The sequence below is a fragment of the Lynx canadensis genome, chromosome B4 (assembly GCF_007474595.2).
Source record: "Lynx canadensis isolate LIC74 chromosome B4, mLynCan4.pri.v2, whole genome shotgun sequence".
Taxonomy (NCBI): domain Eukaryota; kingdom Metazoa; phylum Chordata; class Mammalia; order Carnivora; family Felidae; genus Lynx; species Lynx canadensis.
In genome coordinates, this window is record NC_044309.1 from 54316153 (window position 1) to 54336940 (window position 20788).

At 42.5% G+C, this 20788-nt stretch overlaps 1 protein-coding gene across 2 annotated transcripts in view; it reads right to left on the reverse strand.

Annotated features, from left to right (window-relative positions):
- Nucleotides 1–7355: 7355 nt before the first annotated feature.
- The window catches only part of LOC115518419 (cationic amino acid transporter 3-like), a 94533-nt gene continuing 81100 nt past the window's right edge, over nt 7356–20788 (reverse strand). Inside the window, exon 3 of one of the 2 annotated variants that reach the window (XM_032593921.1) lies at nt 7356–9653. In XM_032593921.1, the coding sequence (XP_032449812.1) occupies nt 7691–9469 (1779 nt within the window). In that variant the 5' untranslated portion in view covers nt 9470–9653 and the 3' untranslated portion in view covers nt 7356–7690. Of the gene's footprint in view, nt 9766–20788 lie in introns of both variants that reach the window. The other variant, XM_032593920.1, reaches the window with a different exon arrangement.

Consider the following 20788-nt stretch of genomic DNA (forward strand, 5'->3'; position numbering starts at 1 on the left):
AATACCTAGGAATAAACCTAACCAAGATGTAAAAGATCTGTATGCTGAAAACTATAGAAAGCTTATGAAGGAAATTGAAGAAGATTTAAAGAAATGGAAAAACATTCCGTGCTCATAGATTGGAAGAATAAATATTGTCAAAATGTCAATACTACCCAAAGCTATCTACACATTCAATGCAATTCCAATCAAAATTGTACCAGCATTCTTCTCTGAGCTAGAACAAGCAATCCTAAAATTCATATGGAACCACAAAAGGCCCCAAATAGCCAAAGTAATTTTGAAGAAGACCAAAGCAGGAGGCATCACAATCCCAGACTTTAGCCTCTACTACAAAGCTGTAGTCATCAAGACAGTATGGTATTGGCACAAAAACAGACACATAGACCGATGGAATAGAATAGAAACCCCAGAACTAGACCCACAAACGTATCAGTTTGTGGGTATCACAAACTGGGTATCAGATAGCTAACTGATCTTTGACAAAGCCAGAAAGAACATCCAATGGAAAAAAAGACAGTCTCTTTAACAAATGGTGCTGGGAGAACTGGGCAGCAACATGCAGAAGAATGAAACTAGACCACTTTCTCACACCATTCACAAAAATAAACTCAAAATGGATAAAGGACCTGAATGTGAGACAGGAAACCATCAAAACACTAGAGGAGAAAGCAGGAAAAAAACCTCTCTGACCTCAGCCACAGCAATTTCTTATTTGACACATCCCCAAAGGCAAAGGAATTAAAAGCAAAAACAAACTGTTGGGACCTCATGAAGATAAAAAGCTTCTGCACAGCAAAGGAAACAACCAACAAAACTAAAAGGCAACCAACGGAATGGGAAAAGATATTTGCAAATGACATATCAGACAAAGGGCTAGTATCCAAAATCTATAAAGAGCTCACCAAACTCCACACCCAAAAAACAAATAATCCAGGGAGGAAATGGGCAGAAAACATAAATAGACACTTCTCTAAAGAAGACATCCAGATGGCCAACAGGCACATGAAAAGATGCTCAACATCGCTCCTCATCAGGGAAGTACAAATCAAAACCACACTCAGATGTCACTTCACACCAGTCAGAGTGGCCAAAATGAACAAATCAGGAGACTATAGATGCTGGAGAGGATGTGGAGAAACAGGAACCCTCTTGCACTGTTGGTGGGAATACAAACTGGTGCAGCCACTCTGGAAAACAGTGTGGAGGTTCCTCAAAAAATTAAAAATAGATCTACCCTATGACCCAGCAATAATACTGCTAGGAATTTACCCAAGGGTAAATTTACCCAAGGGATACAGGAGTGCTGATGCGTAAGGGCACTTGTACACTAATGTGTATAGCAGTACTTTCAACAATAGTCAAATGATGGAAAGAGCCTTAATGTCCATCAACTGATGAATGGATAAAGAAATTGTGATTTATATACACCATGGAATACTATGTGGCAATGACACAGAATGAAATATGGCCTTTTGTAGCAACGTGGATGGCACTGGAGAGTGTGATGCTAAGTGAAATAAGCCATACAGAGAAAGACAGATACCATATGGTTTCACTCTTATGTGGATCCTGAGAAACTTAACAGAAGTCCATGGGAGAGGGGAAGAAAAATAAAAAAGAGGTTAGAGAGGGAGAGAGCCAAAGCACAAGAGACTCTTAAAAACTGAGAACAAACTGAGGGTTGATGGGGGGTGGGAGGGAGGGGAGGGTGGGTGATGGGTATTGAGGAGGGCAACTTTTGGGATGAGCACTGGGTGTTGTATGGAACCAATTTGACAATAAATTTCATATTAAAAAATAATAAATAAATAAATAAAATTTAAAAATTAAATAAATAAGTAAGTAATAAAAAAATAAAAGCTTGTTGTGTTTCCTACCACTGAGAGTTACTACTATATTAAAATGGGGCCATACACTGCCCAGAGACTGGCACTCCAGTATTTTTGGTGTGCACTCTGCTATTGCATTTTGGCTGCTCTTTGCTACTGGTCAGTCCTCTGCAGAGTTCCTCCTTGCACTCATTGTAGGAGTGTTGGACCTTTAACTAGGTGTGCTTTGGTTTCTTTGTTGAAGTAACCCTGGATAAAAGGGTTGAGGGAGAAGCCTGTTACACAAAAAAATCGGGGAAAAGAAAGGCAACTGAATGAAACCAACAAGAAACTATAAGCCTGACTCCAAAGAAAAGAAGGAAAAAAGAAAAAAGGACTGCAGGCGTCATTTTGAAGCACTTCATTTTCAGTGCACTTGGTGCATGAGAGGTGCTGGCTGTGCTGGTCTGGAGGAGAGATCTGCTGCATTGGCTCAGAGTCAGTCCTGCCTCAGTTAATAAGCAGCTGCCAGTACAGGACCAGGGTTCAGTGTATGCAGGTCCCAACTCTACTGAGCGCCACTGTCTGATCTCTGAAGTCCCACCATGTTGGTGTTAGGGGGAAAATGGCACTACCCCAGTCTCTCATCCAGGTCTGGGACTCTCGCACCTAAGTGTGAGACTGGCACTGTGCAGATCCACTCCCCTCCTCCAGAGTAGAGCCTCTCCATGTTGGAATTTCTCTGTCCCTGAAAAACTGTCCCACACCTGAGCAGTGTTAGGGATCTATGGAGTAGCACTGCTAAAAACCGCAAAGATTATATTCCATCTGAGTGTGTCTCTGTCCCCCACTAATGAAAGGCCTTTTGCTGGCACCTGCATAGTATTTTGTCCTTGGGGAGGCAATATATCCTCTTCCAAAAGTACTCCAGGAAGGGGACTGTTTCTGTCACAATGCATCCCAGAGATCCCTACACCAAGCTAGCCCTGTGGGGCCAGCTCCCACCTCACCATGAGCACAAGCAACAGCTCTACAGTTCAACTCTAGAAAGTTGTGCAATTCCAAAATTTCAGACTTTGAGCCCCAACTGCAAGCAAAAAAATAACTGGGACACTCAGTACTTCTCACTCCCCAGCCCATAGTCCAGAGAGGTTTTCCCCTTGTGTGAACTTGATGCAGCACTTTCTCAAACTGGGTCTCTTTTTCTCTCTTTTGTCTCTCGATGGAAAGGGTTCCCTCCCCTCTACAGCCTGCCATCTTTCTCCCAATTCACTTTCACATACCTCACACCTGCCAAGCTTTCTCCTTCTAACTGTGGAAATCCTTCTGCCACTCTGCAGATAGGTTTCCTGGGTTTTCCAAGTGATCTGACAGCTCTGTTTGAGGGATGAGGAAAGCCCAGGTTCCAGCTACGTCTCCCCCATCTTAACTCCTCCTCTCATTCCTTCCTGATTCAGAAACCTTACTCCATGACACGATGCACAATACACAATACAAATGTGGCTCATAAATTGCCTTCAAATGTCAACACACATCCCTCACAAAAGTCTCAATATTTCATGCCTCCTAGAGGTCCATGTAGCCTAGAATACTGTCCCATTTCTTTTCCAGTTTATCTGTCCTTCTTATGCTTCCCAAATTGCTCCATAGGCACCCTCTCCAGGAAGTGACCCTTGACCAACACCTCTTTCTCAGTTTCTACTCATACTTTCCCTTCCAAAGTAATGATGTCTCAATCCCTGTCCAGTTAGTAATTCCTCCTATTTCAGTTCATTTTTCTTCCCATTTGTGGTGTAAATTCTCTTTACCCAAAAGAATTGAAGATGCTTCAACAAGATTTTTGCACCAGTCTCTCAAGAAAGCATCTAAAGGAAGGGATAAGTGTATGGGTAATCCCGCCTCTAGCAGGCTTCCCTGGAAGCACCTACTCTCTGTTGGAAAGGTGACAAATTCCACAAGTAAGAAAGTAGCTTCCCATCCTTCTTTTCTAGTAATACATAAATACAATAGGAAAACACTGGCTCCCGTATGCCAACCATAAAACTCTGACTCTTCAAGAAAGATGCCTGTTGTGCCCAAGCTGGAGCCAGTCTCATCTTCAGGGATTCCCTGGAGTCAGTAGACTTCTCTTAATTTTGGTACCTTGGACCCTCTCCAAGTCCCATGAGTATGGATGCAGCAAGACCAGGAGAGGTCATGTCAGGCAATCAGCTGCCCCAGGGCTGTTGCTCTTTGAGTGAACATTGTTCTTACCATTGAGTCTAGAGGGAGTAGAGAATCTGCTCCTTGTTCTGAGCAAGACTCCACTCTGATGGAACAGACAGGACAGTCACTAGAACTCCAGGCAGAGCCACACAAAGGCAAAACTACAAGTGCTGGGGTACAGTTCTAGATGTTGGGTACAGATCTAGATACACTTCTAGATGTAGTTCTGGGTGGAGACAAATGCTGTGTGTCAAGCAAGGCTCCAGGAAGATAGTTTTAAAGGAGAAACACAGTGCTAGCCTAAAAGGAAGGAGAATTTCTGTACCAAAGAAATGTGTAAAGCTCTATTCAATTCACCATGAATTATTAAATGCTCATTGTGTGTCTGGATACAGGAGGATTCTCTGGAGGAGCGAACCAGATACACTCCTTATCTATGATCTACAATCAGGAACAGTATACAAAAATAAAGGCACTCAGATAACTGTGGTATTTCATTTTTATTTCAGCTTTATTTATGTACAATTGACATAAAATTTAAGATATTTAAAGTATACATTTTGGTTATCTGGCATACATATACATTGTGAAATGATTCACAATGATTTCCCCAAGGTGATAGGATTAACAATTGTATTTTAATCTAAATGTTTCATGAAATGAAGGTAAGTGTTCAAAAGGCAACTTTGTGTCCTTCACTTCCATCTTTCCATGTGGAGACTTGGTTTTCTATATGTGGTCCCAGGACCAACAGCATCAGCATCAACTGGGAACTTGTTAGAAGTACATGTTGTGGGCTCCACCCAGACCTACTGAATTCTAAATGCTGGGGCCAGGGACCAGCAATCTGTTTTGGCACAAGTCCTCAAGGTATGGTGACACCTGCTGAAGATTGAGAACCACTGACAGAGTACTATTCCTGGCCCCACTCCAGGAATAGTACTGCCCCCCTCACTGTCACCTTGATTAGTGAGTTAAAGCAACAGCACTAATCATGCCCAGCTCAGCCCCTTTCATTTTTTTTATTGGTTTTCCTTTTTTATCCAGTGCCAAACTGACAGAAACACATGCATTACAACCTGCTCATACATAAAAAATCTAATTAAAGCAGAATCTTTCCTGTGGCGTCTTGTGGAGATTGCTTCGCATTACTTCTGATGAGGAATAAGTCTGTTTAATTTAGTGATGCAGGCTTAGCAAGCCAATTGAGCTACAGATCAAAAGCTAAGTGTTTAATCAACTGTCTCTATGTCTTGATTATCAGTTGGTTCCAAACATAGGAGTGAGAAATGGGGTGTTATTTATCGCATCCTTATAACTCCAACATGGGTTGTAGTGAAAAGTGGGCAGGATGCAGGTTCAGGTTGCCTGCAGTAGAGAGACCTAGCTGAGAGAATAACAAGACAAAAGAACCAGAGGAAATCCTAGAATTCTGTAAGTGAACCTAACTTTAGAAATAATCAGTTCTGACGTCTCATGTTACAAAAAAATAAAAATAAATAAGCAAAACATTGAAGGAACCAAAAGGCTTGCTCAAGGTCACATTGCTAGTTAATGGTGGGAACAAGAGCAGAATCCAGGATACGTGGCTCCCAGCTGTGCACTTTCTGAGCAGCTGGACCAAAGCAGACAAGAGTAGAGAAACTTTCAAGTCCAAGAACACAGATATTGCCAAGTAGAAGAACCGACCCTAGGGATTTTCATTATGGGTAGTGGGTTCAAATCCAAGTGTTTTGTGCTCAGAGGAGGGCTCTGGCTCCAATCCACCTGTGCATGTTCTGTTGGCCCCTCTCACAGCCAAGGCTCAGGCTACACACACTACAGTGTGTTCAGTGTGTTCTGAACACTGCTTCATTTTCCTGTGCTTCTCCAAGTGTTGTTCTCTCAGCCTACAGTCTCTCACTGCTGCCCACATGTGGGAAAATCCTAACCTGTCTTGGAGAGAGCCAACTCAAATGCCATTCCTCTACAAAGTCTTCTCTGATTTCACCAATCAACCCTCACCACTGTGCCAACCCCATGTGATCCTCCACCACTCTGAATTCCCAGGACACTTTATTTGTATATTACTTATTATGACAACACTTTCTACTTTGTGTTACAGCTATGATTTACCCCTTGTATTAGAATATAAGCCCCTTAAGGGCAGGGGCCATATTTCATCTTTTGTTTTTTTTTTTTTTTTTTTGGTTTGATTCTAGTTTCTTTTTTTGTTGTTTTTGTTGAAGTATAATTACTATACAGTGTCATTATATTATTCTAGGTGTAATACATAATGATTTATTGATTCCACACATTTCTCAGTGCTCATCCAGATAAGTATACTCTTAATTCCCTTGATCTATTTCACCCATCCTTGTACCCACTTCACTTTGACAACCAACAGTTTTTGCCCTATATTTGAGTGTATGCGGTTGTTTTTATTGTTTGTCTCACTTTTTCCTCTTTTGTTGTTGTTGTTTTATTTCTCAAATTGGTATAAGAGTGGAACCATCTGGTGTTTGTATTACTCTGAACAGAGTTATTTCACATCATATTATTTCCTCTAGGTCCATCCATGTTGTTACAAATGCCAAGATTCCATTCTTTTTTATAGCTGAGTAATATTCCATGACAGATAGATAGATGATAGATAGATAATTTGATAGATATTACATCTTATTTATCTATTCATCCATCAAGAGACATTTGGGTTGCTTTCATGTCCTGGCTATTGTAAACTATGCCACAGTAAACACACAGGTGCATATATCTTTTTGAATTCATGTAACCAAAATGCATTTGCCCTGAAAAGGAAACCAGCATCAAGAGAGAAAGGCAACCACTGAATAAGAAAAGATATTTGTAAATGATATATCCAATAAGGGGTTAAAACACAAAATACAGAAACAGCTTATACAACTCAATCCACTTAAAAAATGGGCAGAGGAACTAAATAGACATTTTTCCAAAGATGATATACAGATGGCCAAAGACACTTGGAAAGGTGTTCACCATCACTAATGACAGGGAAATGCAAATTAACAGTACAACTGGATATCACTTTAAACCTGTCAGGATGGCTAAAATCAAAAAGACAAGATAAGCAAGTATTGTCCAGGATATGGAGAAAAAGGAACCCTCAGGTACTGTTGTTGGGAATGTCAGTTGGTGTAGCCACTATGGAAAACAGTATACAGGTTCCTCAAAAAATTAAAAATAAAAGTACCTATGATCCAGGAATTCTACTACTGGTTATTTTTTTTTTAAATAATCTCTACACACAACATGGGACTCAAAGTTACCACCCTGAGAGAAAGAAATGCATGCCCTAGTGATTGAGCCAGCCAGGCACCCCACGGCTACTGGATATTTAAGCAAGGAAATAAAAATTTTTTTTCTAGTTTCTTATAATAATATTTTAAAGCCAGTAAGCAACTACAGATACAATTCAAGTAAACAAGTAAAAAAACAAAAAAAAAAAAGAATTAACAAAGATGCACCCATCACTCCACAATATATGCAGATCTCTATTGATGTTCACCCACCAACACCCCATGGGAGGCCCACCTTTTCATGTGATCAAGAGTACTCCATTATTATGCAGGGGGACCTGACTGCATTCAGGTGTGATGATGTCAAACTGCATATGTACTGACATGGCTGAGTTCAAGGTCTACACTTTTGGCCCTAACTTAAGTGGGGATAGCAACCCAGCTGTGCTGGATCCCATAGGCGAAGTAGATAACAAACCCAATTAACATCCAGACACCAAATACTATCCAGGTGCCAGCTGTCATCTGCATCATAAGGTAAAGATTCACAAAGACGCTCAGTAGTGGGAGGAGAGGCAGAGCAGGGACCTTAAAGTAAAGGGGACTGGAGTTCTGCGGCTGTCTCCAGATGACCCCAGTGATCCCAGTGATGAGCACCAGGAGCAGCACAACCACTGAAATCCATACTGGGTCTCCAGAAAGCAGAACTGGCCCCTGGGTCAGCACTAGGCAAAGAAGAATGAGCAGCAGAACAAGCAGTGAGGAAGAAACACGGACAACTTGGCCAGAGAGTGAAGTGGGGGTGGGGCTGCCTGGAAAAAATAGTCCCTGTAGAGTCAACCTCTTTGCTGCAGGTCCATTCTCCTCCTGCACCTCTGCTTCATTTTCCTCATTCTGCACCTCAGGCTGATACCTGAGGATAAGAACACAAATCGCAACCAGGGAATGAGAAATCAGGGACAAAACTGACCTTAGATCCAAGAGATCAGTGACTCCAAAGAAGAATACAATGACTGGAATAGTTCCAACAAACACAACGATCATGATAAGAGAGTATTGGAATAAAGAGATACGGGTAAGGAAAGGGAACAGGAGGCCATCCTTTGCCATCATGTATAGCATCCGACGCATTGGCCACACAAAGCCCCAAAGGCTGGCGGAAAGAATGCACAGCAATGCAAAAGCTACCACATAGTAGGCAGGAACCCAGCCAATATGGAGAAATACCTCAGGCAAGGTGCTCCCAGGTTGGAGCTGGTAGTAAGACACCATAAGCGTGAATGCTGAAGAGACACCAAAATACACCAAAAAGCAGATGAACAGTGAAATCACAATGCCCATGGGGATGGAACGCTGGGGATTCTGGGATTTTTCAACTCTGGTAACAATACTGTCAAAACCAAGAAATGCATAGAAACAGGTAGCTGATCCACGGAGAATCCCCTGGAAGCCAAAAGGCACAAATCCTCCAGAGCCCAGAGGTCCCAAGCCAGAGGTGTCATTGAGTCCAGCCTTTATGTAGTCCTCTTCTGTGAGCTTCCAGTTGTGCAGGTCCCCCTTAATGAAGCCAGAGGTTATGACAAAGCTGAGAGCCAAAAGTTTCACCAATGTGACCAGTTTGGCAGCTGTGGAACTCAATAATGATGTGGAATACCAAAGACTCCTGAATTCCATGAACAACAACACAAAACCCAGAGCAGAGAATTCTAGATATTCTGTAAGGAGAGGGGGAACATGTGCTGAGATGCTCTCTTGCACAGTCTGAGACAGCCGGTTCCCACGCAGGTTGTCAAAAGTTAACATCCATGTGATGAACACAATGGCTTTCTCAGCAACAAGGGCGAGGATGAGGTTCCAGCCAGTGATGAAGGCCCAGAGTTCACCTATAGTGACAAAGCTGTAGAGATATGCAGAGCCAGAATGGGGAATGCGGGTACTAATCTCTGCATAGCACAGCCCAGCCAACAGAGAAGATAGGCCAGCCACCAAAAAGCAGATCACAAAAGATGGTCCTGCTTGATTTCTGACCACCTCACCAGCCAGGACATACACACCTATACCCATTGTGTGGCCCACACCCTGGGTCACTAAATCTAGAGTGCTCAATATTCTCTGTGGGTCATTCTCAGCCACCGGTTCCTTCAGCGTAGATCTGCGTACCAGTTTTTGACCAAATCTACGAAGTGCCTGACGCAGCATCTAGCTGGAATTGAAGAGGATTCCAGGATCAGAGAGCTGCAGCAAGTCCAGGGAGCAGAGTCTGGGATCAGGTTCGGTGAGGCTGAATTTAGCCAAGTTGAGTTGGGGTTGACGAGGTTTGTTACTCAGGCTTCAAAGCTGCTCCTTTGTATTTCACCTGGTATGTAATAGCCCTTCCTAAGCCCTAAATAAACAATAAATATTTACTGAACAATGGTGTACAACCAACTTACGAAAGTTCACAACCACAGCTCAGAAGTCCCACGTCACCTGTTGCAGCCCGAGTAAAACAGAAACTGAAACAAAAGATCATAAAAAATTAATGCCATTTTCCCCCCAGAAAAGTGCCAAATATCTATCAATATTCTCCTTTTTACACGCCACATGATAAAATCCCATTTGGTTTCATCTACCTCATGTAGCCTCATGGGCTAGTTAAGCTGTAAGACACAAAGGGTATGAAGATATTGTGCAACAATTTACACATGAGATGTTTGTGTGGTGCTTCAGCATAAGTTATGACACATTAATTCATGGACTAGAGGACCTTGTTGTAGTTACAGAACCATTTCTCAAATATCATCTGAGTTTAAAATACAAATATTGGTCCCACTGTCTTAAAACTCTTTACCCCCAAATCAGTACCCAAGATCAGATGGCCCCCTTTCTCCTCATCCTGCATCATCCATTTAGCTGTACTGATGGCAAGGAAAGTACAGTCCAACCCTTCTCTTTACCCATCTAGGCCACAGGGGGCACTGTGAGAAGAGAGGAAGAGGGAGAAAGAAGCAAGGCCTTCATAACTCCCTGAAAGAACTAGAGGACACTCTCGTGAGGAAACACAGGAGAAATAGGTGCATACACCAACCAAGTGTCCATTACTCAGGAAGAAAAGCCAGAAAGGGCATTTTATGAATTCTGACATTCAGTAAACCCCACCCAAAGCAACAAGGCAAAACTTACTACAGTTTATATGTCCATAGTTATGAGAGTGTGGTGGGTAGGAAGGAAAGCAGTAGGTCACCTAGCTCAGTTGCTCACAGCCAAAACAACTCGTTCTGTCTCCTCCATCTCTGGGTTCCAGGAAAGAAGGTGAGCTCACTTCTGGAGAGTCTTCTCACTGGCCACACTGTGCTCTATAAACACCCTGGGCCATCTGTGATGTCAGTGGCCAGCCATCTGGAGACCCTGCCCTGCTCTCTGAGCTTATATTAAAACACAAACTTGTAACTCCCTCTTAATTTTCTACCATAGTTATTTTTCACTCACTCAAACCATGGTCTCAATATGCCAAATACATTTTGTTAATCAAGGAGCCCTACATGTGGTTCCTCCTTCCCCTTCCTCCACTGCTGCTATTAAAATGGCCCCCTCCATCAAATGGAGCAAGACTTTGGTGAACAATTCACAGCAATGTCTCAGAAATGAGTAGAGAAAAACAGAGAAAACAAAGTCATGCAGCCCCCGTTCTCCTCACTACTTGGGCTTTGGTTTTGAGAGAATTTTAGGAAATGTTGTCAAAGGATTTTAAAGGCAGAAAGACCAAGTCAAAATTGAACTTTCTTCTCTACAGATTATCAAAAGGAATCCTAATGTTATGGGTCAAAACTTCTGTGTACAAATCCATCTAGACTCCTTATTTGCCACCCACCAGTTCCAAGGTTATGATATACTAACAAGCACACAACATAGACAGAGTCAATACTTAACTCATGGAATCTTGTTACACTATACATAGCATTGACATGTTGCCCACCCACCCTCAGGTTTCAAATCCTTCAGTGATTCCCCACTGCCTTCCTTCATAGTCCGTCCTTCCTTCCTTCCTTCCTTCCTTCCTTCCTTCCTTCCTTCCTTCCTCCCTCCCTCCCTCCCTCCTTCCTTCCCTCTGATTCCCTCCTTCCTTTCCTTTCCTTTCCTTCCTTCCTTCCTTCCTTCCTTCCTTCCTTCCTTCCTTCCTTCCTTCCTCCCTCCCTCCCTCCCTCCCTCCTTCTTTCCTTCCTTCCTTTCTTCCTTCCTTCATCACCTGATCTGTGTTGATTCCTCCAGTGTCATCCCCTGTCCACTTCCTGCTGCAGCTGCAAGAATCAACACTCAACCTGTTCCCTTGCCTCCAACATCCTCTTGTCCAGTTTGCATAGCTAACCCCACTTCTCTTTAGTTCCCAGCTCAGAAGTTGCTTTCCCAGGAAGCCTCCCCTGACCTTATGCTGACCTTCCTGTGTGTCCTTATAGCACCTAGCTTACACCATGTGCCATTTATCCTAATGTATCAGAATTTCTGCTCAGCTGCCTGTGTCTTCTATCAAAGTGTGAGTTAGATGCTCAATAGATACTTATTGAACAGATACACAAACTGAGAATACAAATCTGAAAGAGAACATAATCCAGAATTCCTACCTAATTGCCTTTGCGAGATACATACTTTGTAGCCAAACAATATTTGTAAACCTGATTTAGATAAAGATATAAATCATATTACCATCCTTGTAGAAAGAAAGCAAAATGAAAAGTGTGAAGGGAAGACAAACTGATGAAACTTTGACTGTACATCATTCATGGCAGGTATAAGCCACACATGGTGACAAGAATTGTCAAATGTTTTGAAGATATCAGGCCCTATAACCTAGGTGGGATGTCCTAAGGCAGAGGTTCTTATTTTGGGGGACAGAGGGAGGTATAATGAAGACACTGGGGAACATTTTCAAACTTCATATCCTGTCCCTCTGGAGATTCTTGTCCACTAGCCCTGTGCTTCCCGTTGCTGCTCTAAATCACCCCAAATGACACGAAATTGTCCTCAATTTCAAAGGGAAGAGATTACAAAAGTTTCCTTCATGGGAAAGCAGCACAGTTTAGCATTTAGGAGTAAAGGCTCTGCAGGTACATGATTCAGGTTCAAATCACAATTCAATATTATACCAGTACTCTGGACAAATTAGTTAACCTCTTGGTGCTTTAGTTTCAATAACACTCAAATGAAAGTAAAAGTACCTCATAGGGTAATTGTGAGGCATAAGAGAAATGATGTCTATAAAGTAGTTAGCTCAGTGCCTAGCAAACAATATGTAATTAAGTAATCTGCCTAATGTTTAATATTGAAATCCGATCCAAATTCCCAAATTTGAAAATCAATTAGTCTTTATAAATTTCTAGCCCCAAAATCATCCACTAAAATTCGAGCCTGTTAGCTCGCCCTCATGAAACAATGAAAACAGCTTTATTCCATATATTTTGCCTTGAAATGCTAAGTACCCCAATTAGACACCCCCTACATGGTGCTAAACACTTGGAGGTTCTAAGCTCACGGAGTTAGTCCAGGCATCAAGAAAATGAAAGCCTTAAACATCATCATCATCATCATCATCATCATCATCATCATCAATATTTTTGCCTATGGATGCCTCATCTTATTCCGAGAAGGGACAGTTCTGGGTACTATAGTGCTAAGAGCAATGAGCATTATGTCAGAAATTTTGGATTTGAGCCTTGCCTCTTCTACTTCACTATATAAACCAGGGCTATTTACTTGATCTCTCTAAGCCTCAGGTTTCCTCACCCACAAGGAACCTTACTTCACTTCCATTACAGGATCCACATAAAAATTTGATGAGAAGATATAAAACATCACCCACTGCTGGTGGGAGTATAGCTGGGGTCACCATCCTGAAGCACAATCAGTGGAATTAAGAATGCACACACCTTCCCACCCCGAAATCCCTCTCTGAGATATACACCCCAGGGAGACTCTGTCCTGAGATTATAAGGAGGCTCATATGAGCAAGTTCATCACAGGACTGTTTCTGAATTTGGAGCTATGCCAGCCTCTGTTACTAGAGGAATGTGTAAGTAAAATGTGCCATATATACACAATGAAATATTACACAGCAGTCAGAAATTTTAAAAAGTAGATTAAAGATAACAACATGGGTACATTTCAGAAACAATGTTAAGTAACGGAAGTAGAAGCAGGATGAGGTATACAGCAGTTACATTTATATACATTTATAAAACAGCCAAAGAGTGCTGCCTATTTGTCAAGGATACGCACATACCTGTTAAAATTTTCATGTCATTCTCTGATAAAACCTTCTACTGGTTTCTCCTTTTATGCAGAGTAGAAGCCAATGTTTGCATTTACAATGACCTACAAAGTCCTACAGTATTTGTCACTGACCCACCTGCTACTCATCCTCTGTTTTTTTCTCTCCCTCACTCACATTTCTCTAGCCCCCTAACCATTCTGACCTCCTAACATACCAAGCAAGACCCTACCTCAGGGCCTTTGTACTTGCTGTCCCTATGACCATACCACTTCTAGCCCAGATAGCCCCATGGTTGCTCACTTCACTGAATTTGGTAAAAGACCATGTATAGCATAGCCTTCCTTAATCACCATATATACAACTACAATCTGCTCCTAACCACCCATGCCATCCCTTATCCCCATGCCCTCATTTTCCTCATACCACTTTTCACTATTCAAGGTACTATATGTTTTACTTAATTGTTTATTATTTCCTCACACCAAAAGATGTAAGTTCCATGAAAGCAAGGCATTTTTTATTGTTTTTTTTTCTTTGCCTAGTCCCCACACTACAACTGTGTATTTGTAGAGTGAAGGAATGTATCTAAATACACATATAGAGCAGAGCAGGGATTGGGAGAACATTTGTTATATACACTGAAGGAAGTGCCTCCAGTGAGGAGGGGAAATAATAGAGATCAAGACGAAAGGGGTAAAATAAAATGCATTGAAAAGGGGCCTGATAGGAAGCAATGATGCTGAGTCCATGACTGAGGGAGGGGTTGATTCCACTCTGTGCACGTCAGGTTCAACAAGGAATTGCATGAGAGAATGTTGTGGGAGTTAAGTTGAAGGGTAACTGTACCCTGTAATTGTCAGGACATGGAGAACACAGAGAAGGAAAACCTGCTAGAAAGAAGGTGGAGAACAAGGGAAGATGGAGCACCTCTCCTACCAGTTCCCTCTGAACCCATTTCCCTTTTCCCAATTCCTCTTTCTCCTTCAGCTCCTTCAACTGTCTCTGGAGTTTCCTTACTGGGCACTAAGGACACTTGTACCATGTTTCTCTCTCTGGGGAACCATCTCCAGCCACCAACCTCCCAACAAAGATACAACAGTGGTTCTTGTCATTTGCTGAGTCACAGACCCCTCTGAGGTTAGTCACCTCAAAAAAATGTCCTACAGTCTTCTGAAGTCCATTCATAGATGCTGAGCAGGAATCCCAGAGGAGGACCATCTGAATGGCAGGGTCAGAGATGGGTAAGTCTTTGGATCATTTCTGTTTCCCTCAACTGTGTTGTGCAGGGTGGTCCTAGTGCTCTTCCCACATTTACTGAAGATGAGGGACAGTGGGCTGCAGACAAAGTATGAAGATACCAGAGAAACAACCCAAAGAACAAAACATCTGGGAATTAAATTAATCACATTTCATTACTCCAACACAAGCAGGCAGAAGAAAAATGAACAAGCAAGCTTATAGAAGACAAAGCAAAGCCATGATTGGGAATCCTGAGAGATCCTACCACAAATCCAGTTTATAACAGTACACAAAAACATCATCCTCAAATGCTATTTTCAGAAAGGCCCTTTCTCTGTGCAGTAACCTACAATTATCCCAATAGTTTATATTCAGTCCAGACTCTCTGACCCACCTCTCAGAACCCTGCCCTAAATCTTCCTCTACCCTCAGGCCCATCACCTCCCTCCTAGCTCAGCTCCTCACATCCTGACTTACCCTTCCTGGGATGAGCCTTTGGCCTGAGTAAGTGCCTGTCCTGCCAGGGATGCCCTCCTTACTCCTTTTTATCCTGTTGTCATGTTCTAGGTCTTCTCAGTCCTATTCTACAATGTTTCCCCTTGTGTAAGGGAAGTATTTCCTAAGGCATCCTGACTGGTCCCATCTCCAACCTCCCTCCAATTCCCATCTGCACTTAAGGTCCATCCTGATGCTCAGCTATAACTAATTTTCCCTTTCTGTGTGCTGGTGTCCTGCATGTGTCACTTAAATTCCTTTATAATCTAAAAAGATTCCAGGGGGCAGGGCCAAGATCTATCTACCTCCTTCTTCTGGATTCCACACTCCCACCTCCAACCTCACTACCCAGGACAAGAATCTACTCAAAATCATACAAAGCAACCATAAGAGGCATTTAGGACAGAGAAAATGAATTTTTATATAAATATATAATATATATATATATATATATATATATATATATCGATCGACTACTATACCTTGAGATTCCTAGAGGAAATTTGTTTTGCTTGTTTTGTTTTCTGTTTATTTGTTTGGGTTTTTGTGTTTGTTTTTGTTTTTGAAAGAGAGAAAAGGCCAAACAGAGATGTAAACAGGAGAGTAGAACAAGCACCATCATCTATTTCAAGCACATTTCCAGGATATTTCCCTAATGAGGGCCCTGGGTCTGTGAATCTCATTTTAACTAGGAAACAGTCTCTCCAAAGGAGGTGCTTGGTGTGTATGAGGTGCTGAAAGAAATCCAGAGAGAGGCCAGGGAACATGAAGTCAGCTTGTATGAATTCCACAATGCCCCCAACTCCCCCTTCCCTCCCTCTCCTCCATGTATTTCTCTCAGTCTCTGAACTTCTTCCAAACTCCAAAACCAAAGTTCCATCCCAAGTCCCCCACAACAACTCCTGTCAAGTCCAAAAATCCACCCATTAAATTGCAGTCTGTCTTCCCCTCCCAGCCAGCCCCAACCACTGCCCTTTATCCTGGAGGTCATTGTGTTCGCTGCTCTGTCTCTGAGAAGGGTACAGCTCATCTGGACATTTCCTTTTCAAAACACTTTCCAAGACAGTAAGTTCTACTGGCTCCTCTGGCTGGGTGTTAACACTCTTGCCCAGCAGGAAGTTGGCCTAATGTTTCCTCCTGAATAGCCTCAAAGAGAGTTTGGATACTAGTTGTTTTGCTAGAAATTTGATGAGGACTTGAGAGGAAGGCTAATGAGGCTGTTAAATAATTATTTTACTTCCCGAAGTTCCAGAGAAGTGGATTTAAATACAACATCTGCAGAGATCATATCAATCCTCTGTATCCAAACATAAATCCTTTCTCACCTAAAGTATATAAAAATTTCTTCCTCCTAAAATTTCTGGACAAAGAAGACTCTGGAGCCAATCAAACTAGTGACTCCCAAACATTCAACTATAAAGGTTTTTAGAAAGCTGAGCTACCCCAGAGTTTCTCAAGTCCTAACTCAAGCAGCCCTGCAACTGAGGTAGCGGCAGTCATGAATACAGGAGTAGAAGCTTTGAGTTCAGGGCAAGAGTTTTAAGTAAAGGTAAATGTTGTGTACATGTACAGCAACATGTCCAAGAGTGAAAGAGTTCACAAGGCATATGAAAAGGCAAACAGAACAAAAGCCACCATGAACACTGGGGCTGAGTCTCATTCCCAAGGATAAAAGAAATTGGTTTACAAAATCAAATGAAAAATGGAATCTTCCCAATTTCTCCTTCTGTTTGGGCTTCTCTTCAACTCTGTGTCCAATCATGGTCTTTCATTTATCCATTCAACAAATACACTGATTCTCATTTATTCGGCACTGCAGATAAAGCAGAAAAACTACAGAAATCCCTCCACACAAGTTGGTTACATCCTGTAGTTGAAAGCAAACAATAAACAAATAAGTTATATGCATATACATTGTGTTGGATTTGCAATCAGCGCTGCAGAGAAAAGGGAAGCAAGAAAAAGTTAGGATGTGTTCAGAGAGGCTGTTGTGATTATAAAATGGGTGATCCAAGAGAGCCTCACCTTCACACTGTTGTGCAACTTGTTGCACAGAACTTGTTCATCTTCCTCAGCTGAAACTCCGTACCCATAAACACTAACTCCCCATTCTTCCCTCCCCGCAGTCCCTGGCACCACCATTCTACTTTCACTCTCTGAATTTGACTACTGTAAGTACCTAGATATAAGTGGAATCACACAATATTCTCCTTTTGTGACCAACTTATTTCACTTAGCATATGTCTTCAAGGTTCATCCAGGTTGGAATATATGTCAGAATGTCCTTCCTCTTTAAGGCTGAATAATACTCCATTGTGTATCTCCCACATCTTGTTCACATTCCATCCACTGGCGGATTCACCTTTTAGCTGTTATGAATAATGCTGTTATGAATATGTGAATAGAAATATCTTCTTGAGTCCTTCCCTTGAATTCTGTGGGACAACAACCAGAAGTGGGATTCCTGGATCCTATGGTAATTGGATATGTAGTTTTTGAGACATCACCATGTGTATGTATATGTATATATGTATGTGTGTGTGTGTGTGTGTATACATATACATATACATATACATATACATATACATATACACACATACATATATACATATACATACACACACCACATCTTCCTTATCCATTCATCAGTTGATGGACATTATGGATGTTACCATAATTTGGCTATTGTTGATAGCACTGCAATAAACATTGGGGTGCATGTGCCCCCGAATCAGCATTTTTGTATCCTTTGGATAAATACCTACTAGTGCAATTGCTGGGTCATAGGGTAGTTCTATTTTTAATTTTTTGAGGAATCTCCATACTGTTTTCCAGAGTGGCTGCATCAGTTTGCATTCCCATCAGCAGTGCAAAAGAGTTCCCCTTTCTCCACATCCTCACCAGCATCTGTTGTTTCCTGAGGTGTTCATTTTAGCCATTCAGACAGGTGAGATGTGGTGTCTCATTGCGGTTTTGATTTGTATTTCCCTGATGATGAATGAGGCTCACCATCTTTTCATGTATCAAAATAACACCAGGATTCTTTACAGAGCTAGAACAAACAATCCTAAAATTTTTATGGAGCCCAAATAGCCAAAGTAATGTTGAGAAAGAAAACAAAAGCTGGAGGCATCACATCTGTACTTTAAGCTGAATGACAAAGCTGTAATCATCAAGAGAGCATGGTATTGGCACAAAAAACAGACACATAGATCAATGGAATAGAACAGAAAACTCAGAAATGGGCCCACAAATATATGGCCAATTAATCTTCAACAAAGCAGGAAGGAGTAGCCAATGGAAAAAAGACAGTCTTTTCGGCAAATGGTGCTGAGAGAACTGGACAGCAACATGCAGAACAATGAAACCGGACCACTTTCTACACAACAATAAATTCAAAATGAATGAAAGACCTAAATGTGAGGCAGAAAATTGTCAAAATCCTACAGGAGAAAACAGGCAGCAACCGCTTTGACCTTGGCCGCAGTAACTTCCTAGTAGACATGTCTCCAGAGGCAGGGAAAATAAAAGCAAAAATGAACTATTGAGACCTCATCAAGATAAAAGGCTTCTACACAACAAAAGAAACAATCAACAAAACTAAAAGGCAACCAACAAGAAGATATTTGCAAATGACATATGGAATCAATGGTTAGGATCCAAAATCTATAAAGAGTTCATCAAACTCACACCCCAAAAAAAAAAAAAAAAAATAAGCCAGTGGAGAAATGGGCAGAAGATATGAATAGACACTTTTCCAAAGCAAAAAACCAGATGGATAACAGACACGTGAAAATGCCTAGTACATTTAGTTTTATAAATCTTTTCAACTCTACACATTTCTTTTGCATATATTTCATTTGATGCTCAGTAACAGACTACAGAAGCAGGTATTAGTGCTATTTTACAGATAATGAAACTAAGGCACAGAGAGGTTAAGTAACTTGCCTCAAGCCACAGAGCTGGGAAGGGACAGAGCAAAGATTCAAATGACTGCACTGTGGTGCCCCCTTCTGTAAATTAGGCTCTGGGAAGCAGCCAGACCTGGTGCCTACTTGTGTGAGGGAGAAGTGACCCCCAGAAGGCAAAAGACCTGCAGCCCTTCTCAGCATGTTCTCCCCACGAGAGCTTGGCCAAGTGGAGGCCTCATCTGGGAAGTGGGGATGTCATACCTTACCCTCTGAATATGAAAGGCTAAAGCAGATCATTTACTAAAGATATTTGAGCTTTAAAACACAAAATTCAATCTATGGAAGGGGTGGATGAGGGGATAGCCAGGATAAGGGCTCAAAGCCTCAGTCTTCCCATTACCTCTCCTCACCCTATCACTGTCTCCCTCTTCCTATTTCTGTGTCCTGACCCCCAGGGGTCTCTTCCTCACCTGTCTAGGCATAGGCAGCTGTCTCCCCCAAGCCATGGCTCACTAGCCTATGCAGTTGAGGCTCATTCATCCTCAAGCCTATGAGGACATCACAGCCAGGGACGTCAGCCTAGCTTCCCAGCATCTTGCCCACCCAGCCCAGGGTCACTGCGGAGCTACAACCATGGCACATTTTACATTGCTGCCCCACATCTCTACCACCTGTAACACCCTGTCATATGCTATCCCTTGAGGGTGGGTTCTCCAAGCTCTCTGTCTCTCCTGCAGACCCTGCCTCCTCCATCCCTCTGCCTCCCTAACATACTTTTTCTAACCCCCCCGACACACCTACATATTTCTGCCTCATCTGCCTATAAAGTTCATATTATCTCCCTCAATGTCATGTACTTACTGAGAGCTCTAGCTTATCTGATCCTCTCCTCTCCGTTTTCCTGTTCCTTGCTAAATAAATGAGCGTTATTCTTCTTGTCTCCTAGGACACCTTCTAGAGTTCTGTGTCTCCATCTTCCCACCTTTGGTGTTTGTCTGTCTCCCATTGTCCGAGTCACAAGGCCTGGTCCAGTTGCCTTTGACCAACTCAGGTCACAAACATTTGCTGGGGGAGTTCCTAGAGTGCTGTGTCTCTCTGTCTTGGCTCTCAGCCTCATCTCACCAGCTGCCAGGAGCTCCCACAGGACAGGGCCCTGCTCCCCCCTTTAGGTCTCCCCTCACTAACCAGCACACATAGAGGGTAGAGTGTGTGTGATTCACTGATTCTGCTCCCTTGGAGAAAGGAGGGAACTGAGAAAGAAACCCCAGCAGGGACATCTGAGCCTACACTGCCCTGTGAGGTTTAGTGTCAGGGAAGCAGGAAGCTGGAGGGAATCCATCTCTAGTGGGGCAATGCTTTCTTTAGAGATCATAAGGCACCTATGTGTGCATGTGGGTGGGTGTGCATGTGTGTATGTGTGTGTATGTGTGTGTGTGTGAGTTTACACACACACACCTAACAACACAAACGGAGGGGAGAGGAAGATGTGCATATGAGGCTCCAGGAGTCCAAGTCCTGTCTGGAGGTGAGAGTGTTCTGGGAGCTGGACTCCCAGACCCTCTGCAGCCCCAGCAGACACAGGCCCATGACTGCAGGGACAGAGGGAGGCCAGCACAGCCACCACAGGAT